The sequence below is a fragment of the Elaeis guineensis genome, chromosome 16 (genome assembly GCF_000442705.2).
Source record: "Elaeis guineensis isolate ETL-2024a chromosome 16, EG11, whole genome shotgun sequence".
NCBI lineage: Eukaryota > Viridiplantae > Streptophyta > Magnoliopsida > Arecales > Arecaceae > Elaeis > Elaeis guineensis.
Window position 1 is genome coordinate 42,708,875 of NC_026008.2, and position 13,270 is coordinate 42,722,144.

The window sequence follows — 13,270 nt, forward strand, 5'->3', positions numbered from 1 at the left end:
CAATGTGGATCGAATCTGGAGGCATCAAATCTTAACATCTTTTGAGTTGAAGGTTAATTTCAGAATATTTTATTTTTTGATTTATTTGAATGTATTTATACAAAAATATTTTAAATTTACCGTTCTTATCAAAATAAAAAAAATCGATACACTTTTCCATTTAATCCAACTCCACCACCATGCGTTACGGTGTCCAAAAACACCACAAAAAACAACACCATAAATTATGCAACTCGACAGGTGGGGAGGTCATCCTCATATAAAATATAGTAGTAATAAACTACTCGAGATCTCTCACAACGATTGGGCCGAGGAGGGGGACAAAAGGCAGAGTCCAAGGAGTTTGAGCGTTTCTTGAAGAAGGCAAAGAAGGTGGCGGGAAAGCATGCAAGAAGGGCTGGAAACAGGTTCTAAAGCTCGCCGAGTGATGATTTCTTTCCTTAACTGCATTTTATTTCGGAAGATTTCTTTTCATGTAAACATTCACTCGGTTGATTCATTCATTCATTTATTTATTTGGTTGGAACCATTAGTTCTCCTTCAATGGGCTCTGCCTTTTTGTTATCCCCCTTTCTTTTATGGGTTTGATGCCATTCAAATAATAATACTAGTTTTAACATACATGACACCTGCATTCATGCATATATTAGTTTCGAGAACAAATACACATACAAATTATGCATGCACATATGCACCTAGATACATGCATACATACGTAGTATACATATCCTTCCATCCGTCCATCCATACATACGTGCATCACTCCCATATAACACCCCTGAACTTTATGCCAAGCCTAAGATAATAATCTGTGTAAACTAGAAAGCGTATATAGGAGCAAAAAACGATTACAATCACAACAGGTAAATAAATTGTTGAGGAATCGTCTTTGCTTCTGCATCACTGAATTTAACACATGAAATTAATAAACAAGCATGGAATTTAGTATAGGAAGGTGAACTTCTACAACAACTAGCAAAACAGAAAAATTAGTGGAAGACACCAGGTAGGGGGATGAGGCTTTCACTATTAAAACGGCGGATTTGAGCAACAAAACCAGAAAAACATACGCGCTCAAGATCCCTGGGTTAGTCTCTGCATTTCGCTTGGGCCATCCAGTGTCTCCATGAGAAGTGGAGGTGCATATTGCGCGGTCCCTTGATTCTCTTCTGCATCCTGGCAAAAGGAGAGGATGATGGTGTCGATCGACATCTCCACAACTGCAAAGAAGAGGGTTGCAACTACATAACCAAGGCCCCAGCACGCCTACAAGAGCAGCATGGACATTTTGTTTAGGTCTTCTGTATGATAAGCACATCAAAAGAGAGAGCATATTTATTGCGAATTGTAATAAATATCAGCAGAATATAATCCATGCGATGTTCGGCCACAAAAGTAGTTGCAGAAGGTACAAGAATCATTCAGAAGTCCGCTCCTGAATAACAGAACTCATGATAATGGGTGTAAGTGTTGTTAATTAGCCTGTCTTTGATGCATGAATTTGATTCAGCTACGACAAACCTAACACTGTCCAAGCCACTGATAATTACCAGGGAAACTTGTTCTTCCTAGTGGAAATTGTTCAGCATCTCCATGTCAGATTCTAAAAGAACCGAAAATGCTGTCATTAGAAGTCTTGTCCACTTTAATTTCTTTCATTTCAACTTCTCTACGATACTATGTTTTGAAGGATTTGATCCAGAATCCACCATGTGAAAAGTGTGTTAATTACAACTAACTAGTTTCCTTAATTTTATCCATCTCTGAAAATTTCTATCTGCCTCATCTATTTTTGGCTACAAACAAACTTTCATCCTTGCCAAACTTTTTTTTAGTGACAAGCAAACAATGCCTGAAAAATAGCTTCTTGGATCCACAAGCTTGCTTGATTACCTTCTCCCTCTACTATTTTTATCTTGCATTCCTACTTTTTGTCCGTTTATGTATTATGAGGTACTAGTAGATTAACATGCTTTCCAAGAGGACAATCTAGTCAAAGATGGAAATCAATCTGTCACATATGTTAGCACTTCAATTGTCGAACTTGCTTCCCAAAATTTTCACCCAATTCCCTCTCCAGTAATCCATTCCTTAAATGATAATCCTACGTTCACATAGACAGAGAGATCCCCAGCAAACCTCTATTAGTTTTTACACAAGTGAATATTTTAATCTAGCTTTTAGAGCATCAACTTATTGCACTCAGAAGATTCTAAAGTCAACTTTTACTGTCTACAAATATAAATTTCAAAAGAAACAGCAATACTTTTTAGATTCAGACCAAAAGATGGAGAAGGAAAGACGAATTGCTATAAACTGAATTTGAGAGATTACCAGAACAGGGAACAAAGGAGATGAAACCTTGTTGTGGGCAGATTTGTATTTGTGAGTGTCCAACATGAGGAATGCAAATAGCGCACAGAAGAGGCTGACACATAACTTCCCAAGAAAAAGAATAACATCTCCAATGACATTTACTTTTCCAATGCGCAATATATTATTCATAATTAGACCTGTAGCAATTGCAGATGCTTTGCAGAACCCTTTGCCGGTGATAGCAATCTGTGTGAAACAAGCAAAATTGTCAGTCACAGTGCATGCAAGGAGTCACTAATGCATAAACTCGTATTTATTCTTCTTGATGTGAGTATAATATTATCGTCATCACATAAATTTCAGTATATATGCAAATTAACTTCTGACAATCCACCAATCTAATCTTCCTTGATCTTCTTCCTTTCTTTTTCGATGGGTAAGGTTAACAATTTTTGAAAAGAAAAAGGGCATGCTGGATGGCACGTGATCTGAAATGACATGGATGAATGTTGCAAAAATATCTTCTTGCCTTGTTCCAGCTTTTTCAACCTTATCCACCAAAAATTCTGCAACTCTAGAGGCACAAGTAAAGCTTATGGCCACAGCTTGATGAATTGAATGAATGTTTCAACTGAAAATTCGCTTAAATAGAACTCTTAGCAAAATCGAGCAGTGTGAAATTTTTCTTCAACACAGTCCCAGTAATGCAAAGGAAGCCAAAACAAACATAATTTTGGGAACTCAGTAAAACAGCAAACCTGGTATAGATTGTCTTCATTATACTCAATATTCCACATCAAAAAAAATTGGTAACATGTTACAGGTATCAATAAACATAATTAACTGAGAAGCTTCAAACATCAGAAGGTTTACTATTCAGGATTATACTGTTTTCTAGTTATTCTATTATTACAAACAGGTTTTCTTTTGAAAAGAAGATGACGGATCTTCTGGAAAGAATATGAGTGAATTTGTATCTATGCATCAGCTGTAAATTACAAGTTTAATCAGACACTTACCATGATGTATGCATTCCGATTAGCAGACTTGATGGTCCAATCAATGCACCCTAGGCAGCACTGAGAAGAAGAGGACGTCATTTTTCCCATTAGGCTTTCAGGAGAAGTGTCAGCAAGTTTTAACCTGCGGCGAAGTGACTCTAGTATAAACCGAACCCACTCAACAATGGACACAATCAGTGAACCAAGAGCCACAGATCCAAGACTGTAACGCAAAAGCCGCTTCAGAGAAGAAAATACAGGGAGAAATGGAATCTCCTGCTGCATTCAACATGATACCAGCCATTCAGTCAAAAAGGAAAACAAGAGAATTTCCTCTTAAAAGTCTAAAGGAAAGTTAAGATTCTAAGATTTACAGAATGCACCAGACATTTCTTTTTCATGTTCTCTTCCTTACCATATTTCCAATGCTAAGAAATAAAATGAATCATAATATTTTGAAGATACATCAGAAGTCCTGCACAAATAGGAAGCGGAAAAACCTTCTAGAAAGAATTTTGGCCACCCAGACAGGCATGGTTTTGATATTAGGGTAGATGTCATCATCACATCCACTTGTTTTGATGAACAATGATAGAATCAAGCATCAACATATGGTGTAGATTTAGGGATATAAATTGTGTAGCAACCCTTATAATTAAATATTATTAACGAATGTAAGACTTCCCCACCTAGAACTGAGTTACATGCTGCAAATTAAGAACACCTACAATTTCAAGAAAATCAAATACATCCTGAAATTCTGTGTCCATATAACAAAGTCAAAATAATTAACCAACCATTAAGAAGCTCATACGTGAACTGATTTCAATATCATATATCAGGAAAGCACTCACATAATCAAGTTTCAAAAACCAAAGCCATGTTAACTACATGCTCAAATACTGATGGAAGAAATCAAAATGACTTGTTTAACACTTTCAGTTTGGAGAAACCTCCAGTGAGCGTAACAAAGTTCTGCGGCAGTTTTGGCAAAACACACCCCATCAAGTTTAAGCCTAGAATTTTCCTACTTCGCATGATACACCAATGGGTCTATATATAATATATATATCTATGCGGGATGTCAGATTCATACAGCTTTCAGGTACATAATTTGCTTACCGAAATTTCATTACGAGCCCAGTAGTAAGAGGCAACCGATCCAGCGATAACAGTTGAAGAGCATGCAATGATGAACTGCGTTGCCCAGTAACATCCAAATAGGTGAAAAAGGATGGAGATACCAATATGAGGGGTGTAATGGATGCTGTAGCCACAACAACTATCACAATTCACTCTGGTGGACTTCAGGTCATATGAACAGCAATTGGCATTACAATCATTTTTGAGTATCTGACCAGAGCTGAAAAGATGGAGTGCAGCAGAAAGCCAGAACATATAGAAGATTGCAAGGATAAAATATGGCAAAATTGGGAAAATTATAAGAGCCTGAACTTCGCCTATGACCTTTGCAGCAACCTGCATACAGATTATGTTCGCCATTAAGTCATGTAACCGGACTAAACTTCTTCAACAAACATATGGAGAACATCCTGACAAATAATGCAGTTCTTTTACAAAAATTATCAAGCCAACTAGGTGTCCATGTTTCACAATTTCTTGATTTACAAAGTTGGGAAAAAAAAAAAAAAAAAGCTGAATTCCCACAGAGTGCATCCATGTTTTCAGCAACATATATTTGTGCCAATTTTAGAAAACATAATAAGGCTCTATATGTGCTCCTGTGTTGAGTGATATCTTATTTACCACCTGGTTTATATGCACACTTACCTTCAGAACAGATGTTGCTATGAGAATACGACGGATGATGGCTATTGAAGAGAGGAATGCGACAATCATTACAATCGTCATAAGAACAGCTACTGCACGAATGTGATTAATTTCCTGAAGTAAATTCAGGTGGTAAGCCAAATGAAAGCAAGATTTTGCTTAGGAATTGTGCTTAACGATAAAAACTTACCCTCCCACTTATGTTGACATATGGATCACTCTCACCAATGACAACCGATATGGCATCATGTCCAATCCATCCAGCTAAAAACATGAAATGGTTGATAAGAAGCAACTACCAAGTCATATAAAATGCATCTCTTAAAATAAATACTCAATCAGGAAACTATCATTCAAAATGAAATTATGCCAAAAGACCTTACCATGGGTGATAAGTAAAAAACAGTTAAATTTTCACTATGGCCTAGTGCATTGCTGCTTCATTGATCATTTGCTCATAAGGTACCTTAGCTTGATAACAATTACTGGTCTACCAAGCAGAAAATGCACGATAAAAGTAACGCTGGTCAAGACCAAACTGAACCACCAATGGGCTAAGCAAACAGAATAGTTAGGCCAATTAATAAGTCATATTGTCAAACTCTTTGAAAACATGATAAATCTAGATTCAACTTTAGATACTATTATACTCATTGATGTTTCATGATGGTTGATACTTGGAAAGGCAAAATTTACATTTTTCATTCTACTTTACATTGTGTCTCTCAAAGTTTATGATGAAGACTTCTTATCTCAACATTTGTGCTTGGAGCGTAATCAGCATACTTATCCTCGAAGTCTATGTTAAAGAGGAGGGATGGCAACCGACTTATTTAACAAACACCTTTACTTTGCACCGCATCAGGGAATGAAAAAAAGCTTGATTCATTGATTGTATAAAAAGCATTCCCTGGAGGCAATAATTGTGGGAGAGACGTTCTTCAACTTGGTGTGTGATTTACAACATCGAGTCGGACAAAATTATATGATTAGGTTAGATGATCATATGACATTTCCCAGGCTCTTCCCTGCCAATTTCCTCAGCTTGCGAGAAACCTAGTGTAAGTCAAACCCCCCAATGTACATGCCTAGGGCCTAGAGAAACTTTACAAAACACTTTATTTAGTGACTCAAGTTTTCAAACAGCTTTATTTTTGTTCTTCAAGTTATTCTACCGACATGGTATTCTGTAGTTAATAATGAATATATTGTTTGATGATTATGCGTGCCTTGCATGTATGCTACATGAATTACACAATACATATTGTATGCCTTCTCATAGACTGTGAAAACTGTCAAACATCATCAAATGGATGAACAGATATATTCATCATTTGTCAAGGTAAATTATAGGACCTGATTGTCACTTATTAGAATATTACTGGCATTTGCACCAAAGATATTAGGTACATATCAGATGTAAAGTACCCATTTGCTCTGTTAAAAAAGGGGAAAAAACGGATTAAAAGAAAAAAGAATTTGGGACAAGTATATCTGACCTTTTGCGTAGTAAAACATTGTAACAGATATTATAAGGGCATTGAAGAGAATCACTGTTATCCATGTCATTCCAGCAACAAAGTGGCGAATCATTAATAGCCAGATCACAGATAAAAATAATGGCAAGATTCCTCCACAAACAATCAACACAGGCCATGCCTTCCCAATATCTGCCACGTATCTCTGCAGATCATGCAAAAGTGCATGAGTGAAGTGTCTTTTTTTTTTTTATGACAAGTTTCAAACTTCAAAGTGAATGAACATAAGCATTCAATATATATGTCCAGAAAAGTCATTTCAGGTTCACTTTACGAAGGCTTGTGAGACACCATGAAATGTCTATCATGTGCTTTGCAAGAATCAGCTTTGACTTAGATTCTAGAATGAGCTTTTGAAAGCACTCCATGAGTAATCTTTTTAGAGAAAAAAAATGGCTACAAAGTTATTTCTGTTTATCTCAAATGACTTGCTTGACTTCAACTGAAACTGACTTAGCAAGGACATTAAACCAAGTTATTTATTGAAATTGACAGATGAGAGAGCAAAAACACAAAAAAAGGTACTACTTGAACACAATTTATATTTTGGTTATAATTTCCTAGACAAGTAGCAAACCTTTAAGACAGCAGATGGAGAATTGATCACTCTGTGAATCGTCTTATCTATTAGCATGTTCTCCTCAATGGCTGCACCACCCATCTGCAGCCAATGCTTCAAAGAAATGTTGGATGCACGTGCTATGAATTGGCAGCTCCAGTAAACTGAAAAGATACAATGAACAGAACATTAATCAAGTATTCCACAGAAAACTGAGATGATGATCAGAATTTGAAATGGATGCATGAGAGGTAGCATTTACTGCATGTTCAGTTGGTGCATACAAATGGAAAGAAAACTTGATGACCTTCCTTTCACTCATTTTACATTATGTAAGACAAACAAGGATAACTGATATTTCCTTTTCCAAAAAAAAAAGAATTTTTTTGACATTGAACACCAGAAAATGGAAGAAAACCATGCAGATATTTCAAAATCATTTTTCTAGAAAGCATAATATTGCATATAGTCTTGAATGAACTGTGCTGTTCCTGACTTGACATATACCACTGCAAAAAGGTAGATCTTTTTTCTAGGATTCTTTGCCACAAAGCACATGTTCATGGAACCAAAAGAACCGGCAAATTCGATGGGCAGCAATTCTGAGAGGAAACAAGTTGATCAATGCATTTCTTTAGTCAGGTCCCTTCTAAATCTTAGTTTTCAGAACAAAGAATCATTTTTTTAGTTCTGCTTCAGGTTATATGTCTACCATACTTGGTCACTTACCATTTACACTTGGAAATACTATAGGGTAACATGGACCTTGGAGTTGGAGAGAACTATTCCTCATATCTGGCGTGAGAAACTCAAAATAATCATAGTTCCTGTCAATCCAGTCATCCACTGAGAGGTGAATGCCACCCTCTGGATAATCACAAATGAAGTTGAGGCCATCTTCCGAAGGAATGGGACATTCCATCAAGCAAATACTCTTGGCATCAGCCAGAGTGAACTGGCTACTCTTCAAACCACTTTGGTAGACCTGGTTGGGATTCAGCCAGTACCTAACCTCCAGTGCACGTAAATCTGGGTTAGCATGTTTGTTGCCACAAATATTTCCTTTGTAGTCCAGTCCATATGTGAGCCTGCATGAAATGTTTGCCTTTGATCAATCAACCAATCATCAACAAAAAGCGACTGTCAGAAAGATTACCATCTACAAACAAAGTACAAGACTAAGAAAAATCATGTATACATATAAAACCAGAAATTTATTTTATTCTTACTGTTGTGGACAAAGGCTCAGCCTGACACGAGGATTATCTGCTCTGGCCCATAGGCCTCACGGTTTTGTCCTTCAAAAGACGTCTAACGTAGAAAGGATGATCCCCTCCTTATAAGTGCAAGTCCCCATTGACTGCGATAGGCAAGGATGATCCCCTCCTTATAAGCACAAGACTCCCTTGACTCATAATCAATGTGGGACTATTGGTGTCCTTCACATTATAAGAACCACAATAGAACTCCCCAGTCAAAGAGGACTCCAATGTGTACAGTCTAAGGAGTCCCACAATCAGCCAAGGTATACCTCAACCCCAGAAACCTCTACTTGGTGCGTCATTGTTGTAGACAAAGGCTCGATCCGACACGTGAGATATTGTCCACTCTGATCCATGGACCTCACGGTTTTCTCCTTCAAAAGAAGCCTCATGTGGGAAAGATGATCCTCTCCTTATAAGCACAAGTTCCCCTTAACTCACAACCAATATGGAACTATTGGTGCCCTCCATATTATTAGAACCACAACACTTACCTTTCTTGATTAGTGAAAAAGATGTAGTCTCATAAATGAGAAGGAAAGGAAAATTCTCTTCCCATAATTTGATCATTTGAAAGGTACAAAGGAACTAAAGGGAATCTTCAGGGCATAAGCAATGAAAAATAAATCTTGTTGATTAATACCAGATTTTCTTGAGTGCTGCAGTGAAATTTGTGGAAAGAAAAAAAAAAAAAGATTCTGCCGTGCTCAATGGTCAAAATAAGCCAAAAACTTGAGCAGAGGAAACGAAGCAGCAATTTTCAACCTTTATAACCATGATCCAAGCCTTTAGCATGAAAATGGAGTCACAAATCAAGGACAAATATAAACCAAGAAGGCTATGGCACCAACCAAACATACTCTTCATAGAAAACTGTGCATTGTTCCATATGTATGTAGCCTCATGCCATAATTCGAACTCCAAACAGTGGAAATAGATTAAAGGGTTGGACTCACCAGGTCATGATTCCAGAAGCTCACATCGTTTTGGCACTCAGATTTACTCGTTATATAACCAAACAAATGACATTACCTCAGAACCAGAAAAGGTAAAAATCCACTTGAATTCCTAATAAATCAAGTAAGATCGGTACTAAACACTCACATGTTTCCATCTTTCTAACATAATTGTGCAGACAAACCAGCTAACAACAACCTCAGTCAAACACCCTCTCATTAGCTCGTTACAAAAGTTAAACGCGAGATACAGAACACTTTTCTTCCCATCTTAGGCCATATTCTCCTCGAGTAAGAAAAATTCTTCCAAAGAATGCAGTACCTTGGTCGTATAGAAGTTTCCATTCCCCAAAAAGGGAAACATCCGAGCATCCAAAAGCAGCAATTTGACCATATTTGATGAACCAAAATGGAGGTTCAAAATTATTCCTTTTTGTGGGGTTTGGGCTTAAAAGATGAAAGGGGAGAGGGATAAGCAAGACATTAGTACCGAAGTGGGTTTCCTTGGTTGAATCCGAAGCTGGAGTTGACGATCATGGCCACCCAGAAGGCGATGAAGATGACGAGGAACACCAAATCCCTGCACTTCCTGTTCTTCCTTACGATCCCGCGTCCCCTCTCTCCGTCGCTTCCTCCGCCTCCGCCGCCGCTCTCCGCCGTCGGATACCTCCCTATGATCGCCCCCAGCGGCCCCCCCATTTCCCCGCTTTCTCTTCCTCTAGAGCACGAGAGAGATAGAAAGAGAAAGAGAGCTGAAAGCGAGAGTGAGAGTGAGAAGCGGAGATCGGTGGTGAGAGGGGAAAGCAACTTCGTCTGGTGTTCCTAAAGATTAATTTTATTTTGGAAAGGCAAAGGCCTTTGCTTCTAAATGTGCCTTTTTAATAACGCGCTTCTAACTTTCCCTTTTCTATTATTTTTTGTCCTGTTATGGAGAGGTTGGTTAGTGAAATTGTGCGGAGGGTATAGGATAAGAAAAAGCATTGGTTCGATTCTTGGGCAAACTTGGGGCAGCGGCTTTAGAAAGCAAATGTGCACCAAGTCATTCTAAATCTTCCGTTAGATCGCTTACAAGAATCCTTGTCGGCTTGCTTCACTCGGGACAGCACTCAGTGAGTTTGGTCCTCCTTTTGACTCGGGATAATGATTGAGGTGAGAAAACTCGCAGCGTGCAATGTACGTCAAAGGACGGCAGTTGTTCTTGGACTTTTCCACTGTTCTTTCTTCTAACTACTGTCTTGCAACTTCTCTCTGTCATCTTATAATAGCCACTTCACAACTGGGGAAAAAACTGGCACTTGGGTAGGTAAATAATGGCTAACTTCTCAATTATAATGGCAAATAACAGTTTTTGAGGGTACCCATTTTGAATGATACTGACATCATTGAATCCTTGGGTGATATTGAGGTGTCCATGATGACATTATTCATGCAATGCGTATGATATGGAGACTCAGAGAATTATTTTAAGTTGATAAAATAAAATATTAGAGGTCATAGAACATCTTGTCCAATGTTTGATGAATTTTCATAAGCAGAAAGCCAAGATTTAGGTTTATTCCAAGTTCAATGCTCCCTAGGCATTTGATCATCCATTATAATCCACCTCTTATCTTGCATTGAAGATACCCATGCCTATGGCCCTAGCCAATTGCATGTTGCACATTCCAAGTCATTTTTATCATCCAAATGTTGATGTGTGAGCTGAGTGACTCAGTAGTCAAGGGAAAGAGCAAAATGTATCACTTTCATGTGCTATTATCAGTGGTTGGTGGTCGTTATTGTTTTATTAGGGGGCAAATTAGTTAGTTATTAGCTAACTTTCCAACCTTAGTCCAAGATTAAGTAGCTGGAAAGATAGCAGACAATGATGAGTTTCCATTTATACTTTGATTGAGTAGGAGATCCTAATGTTTATTATATGAGAGGATAAGATCTTACCTTAAAAGAAATAGTTAATATGATGATACGGAAGCAACTATACCTATGTGAATCCTGCACGTGGAATCAACTCACCAAAGTTGGTTTTAAGGTCTCGAAAGGTTGTTAATAGTGGATGGCCAACTGCTTGATATAAGCTCAGCATGGATTTGTTATCAGTGACACAGTGGGTAGGAAAATAATCCCACATTGCTGTTTTTGCCACTTCTATGTTCCATTCAAACTAATGTCCGTTGGGTTTATCCATGACATCAGTGTTGGAATATCTGAGCACAAAGGAACCATCCCTACCTTGTCAGCCAAACCCAAAGCTTCTGCACCTACTTTTACCCTTCGCAGTCTTCTTAAGACTTTCCTATTTTCTCCTTTTGACCAAAACAACAACAACAACAACAAACAACAACAATAATAAAGAAGCACTCAAACCACTGCCATGTATGTCTACCCCAAGTTGTCACCATCAGTCACTCCTTAGGATGAGGTAGTATAAATTATTCAAATAAATAAATAAATAAAATTCAATGAAAAAGATATTTTGTATATTTTGCAGAGGAAAAAAAATCTTAAATCGACCATATATATCTTGACCAATATCGATTAATTGATATGCAGAAACCGGGTGTAAGCAGGAAGACAATGATCAACAAGAGAATCTCACATGTGCCCTATGGAGTACAGCATGCTACCATCCGTCCACAAGTTGTAGTCATCGATTCCTATATCGACATGGATTGTTAAAATGTTCTTATAATCCAGGAAAAAATATGGCAGCTAAATTCTTGAATTTCAGGAGATACATTTAGATGATCTTAACCAATGAACAGACACAGAATGCAATTCACCAGCTTAGCACTGTGTTGCAGCCACACGACAACCTCATCCATGAATGAATTGTGGTGGTTTGCATTAGCAGGAACAAAAAGTGACCCTTGGAGAAGAATGTTTGCCTGTCTTCCTGTTCTTAACTTTTTGTCTTTCCATCTTGCTTAAAAGATGGCATTCGGCATGCTGGAACCGTGGTAGGAACTGATTATGATCTGGCTCGAAAAGTTAAGTTAGCTCCACATGAGTGCTTGAAAAGTGGATTGATATTTTTCAGGATTCAGCAGAACCTAATTAATTCAATAGGTCCACTGCTAGGTTTTCACCATAACTACAGAGCAGCTACACAAAATTTTATATCTAATTGATGAATGAATCGATCATTTGCATATTCTGCTGTCTGCTTAGCCTACTTGATCCCACTTATCATTTGTACAGATTGGATCTGCTCTGGAAAAAAAAAATCATGGTGATATATTAATCAAACATTATTTTGAGGCCTTCACAATTCCATCCAGTAACACCTGCAACTTGATCTGCAAGAACGCCTACTGATTAGAAGCAGATAACCCATTTCATAGGCAGCTGCAAAATGTTATAACTCTACAAACTAAATGTCATCACTAGATTTTATATGAATATTATTCTAAAAGGATCGAAATTAGTGTAATCACATGACATAGAAGCTCCTCTTTGCCCGCCCTTGTTCTTTGCTGACTCTTGTACCCTCAACTCCACACTATCAATTAGATATCCAAGAAATCCTTGCTGATGCTTGGTTTACTTACCATGAGATCAAAAAAAGTTCAGATTGTTCTAGGGAAAAAACAAAAGAAAAATTTCAGACCAGATTAACTGATCTTTCAATGGACGTTTCAAAATGTTGGCATGAGAATTGATGAGTCTCATTATTGGGTTAGAACCTACAGGCATTTTCACATCTGATGCAACCCTCGTTGCAACATTCAGGCAACAGTCAAGGGAACTCGTGCAGCGAAAAGGAGGCCATTAGATTCCTCATTGAATCCTAAACCAATTTCCAACAGTAAATGCAATTTTGACAACAAAGTTTCCTCAGGCTTAGGAG

General features: G+C 37.7%; 1 protein-coding gene across 2 annotated transcripts; it reads right to left on the bottom strand.

Moving 5' to 3' along the window:
- Positions 1 to 784: 784 nt before the first annotated feature.
- LOC105059008 (choline transporter protein 1) lies at positions 785 to 10,237 on the bottom strand. Of its 2 annotated transcripts, none has more exons than XM_010942128.4 (10): positions 9,914 to 10,237; positions 7,935 to 8,293; positions 7,224 to 7,369; positions 6,608 to 6,791; positions 5,299 to 5,372; positions 5,109 to 5,222; positions 4,440 to 4,796; positions 3,336 to 3,593; positions 2,335 to 2,562; positions 785 to 1,266 (listed from the first exon to the last, which is right to left on the bottom strand). In XM_010942128.4, exons 1-10 carry the CDS (start codon positions 10,120 to 10,122, stop codon positions 1,075 to 1,077), a joined length of 2,121 nt encoding a protein of 706 aa, XP_010940430.1. In that variant the 5' UTR covers positions 10,123 to 10,237; the 3' UTR covers positions 785 to 1,074. The 2 variants fall into 2 exon arrangements, with proteins under 2 accessions (XP_010940430.1, XP_010940429.1); XM_010942127.4 differs by having other exon boundaries at positions 3,336 to 3,596; positions 9,914 to 10,235.
- Between the last annotated feature and the right edge of the window lie 3,033 nt (positions 10,238 to 13,270).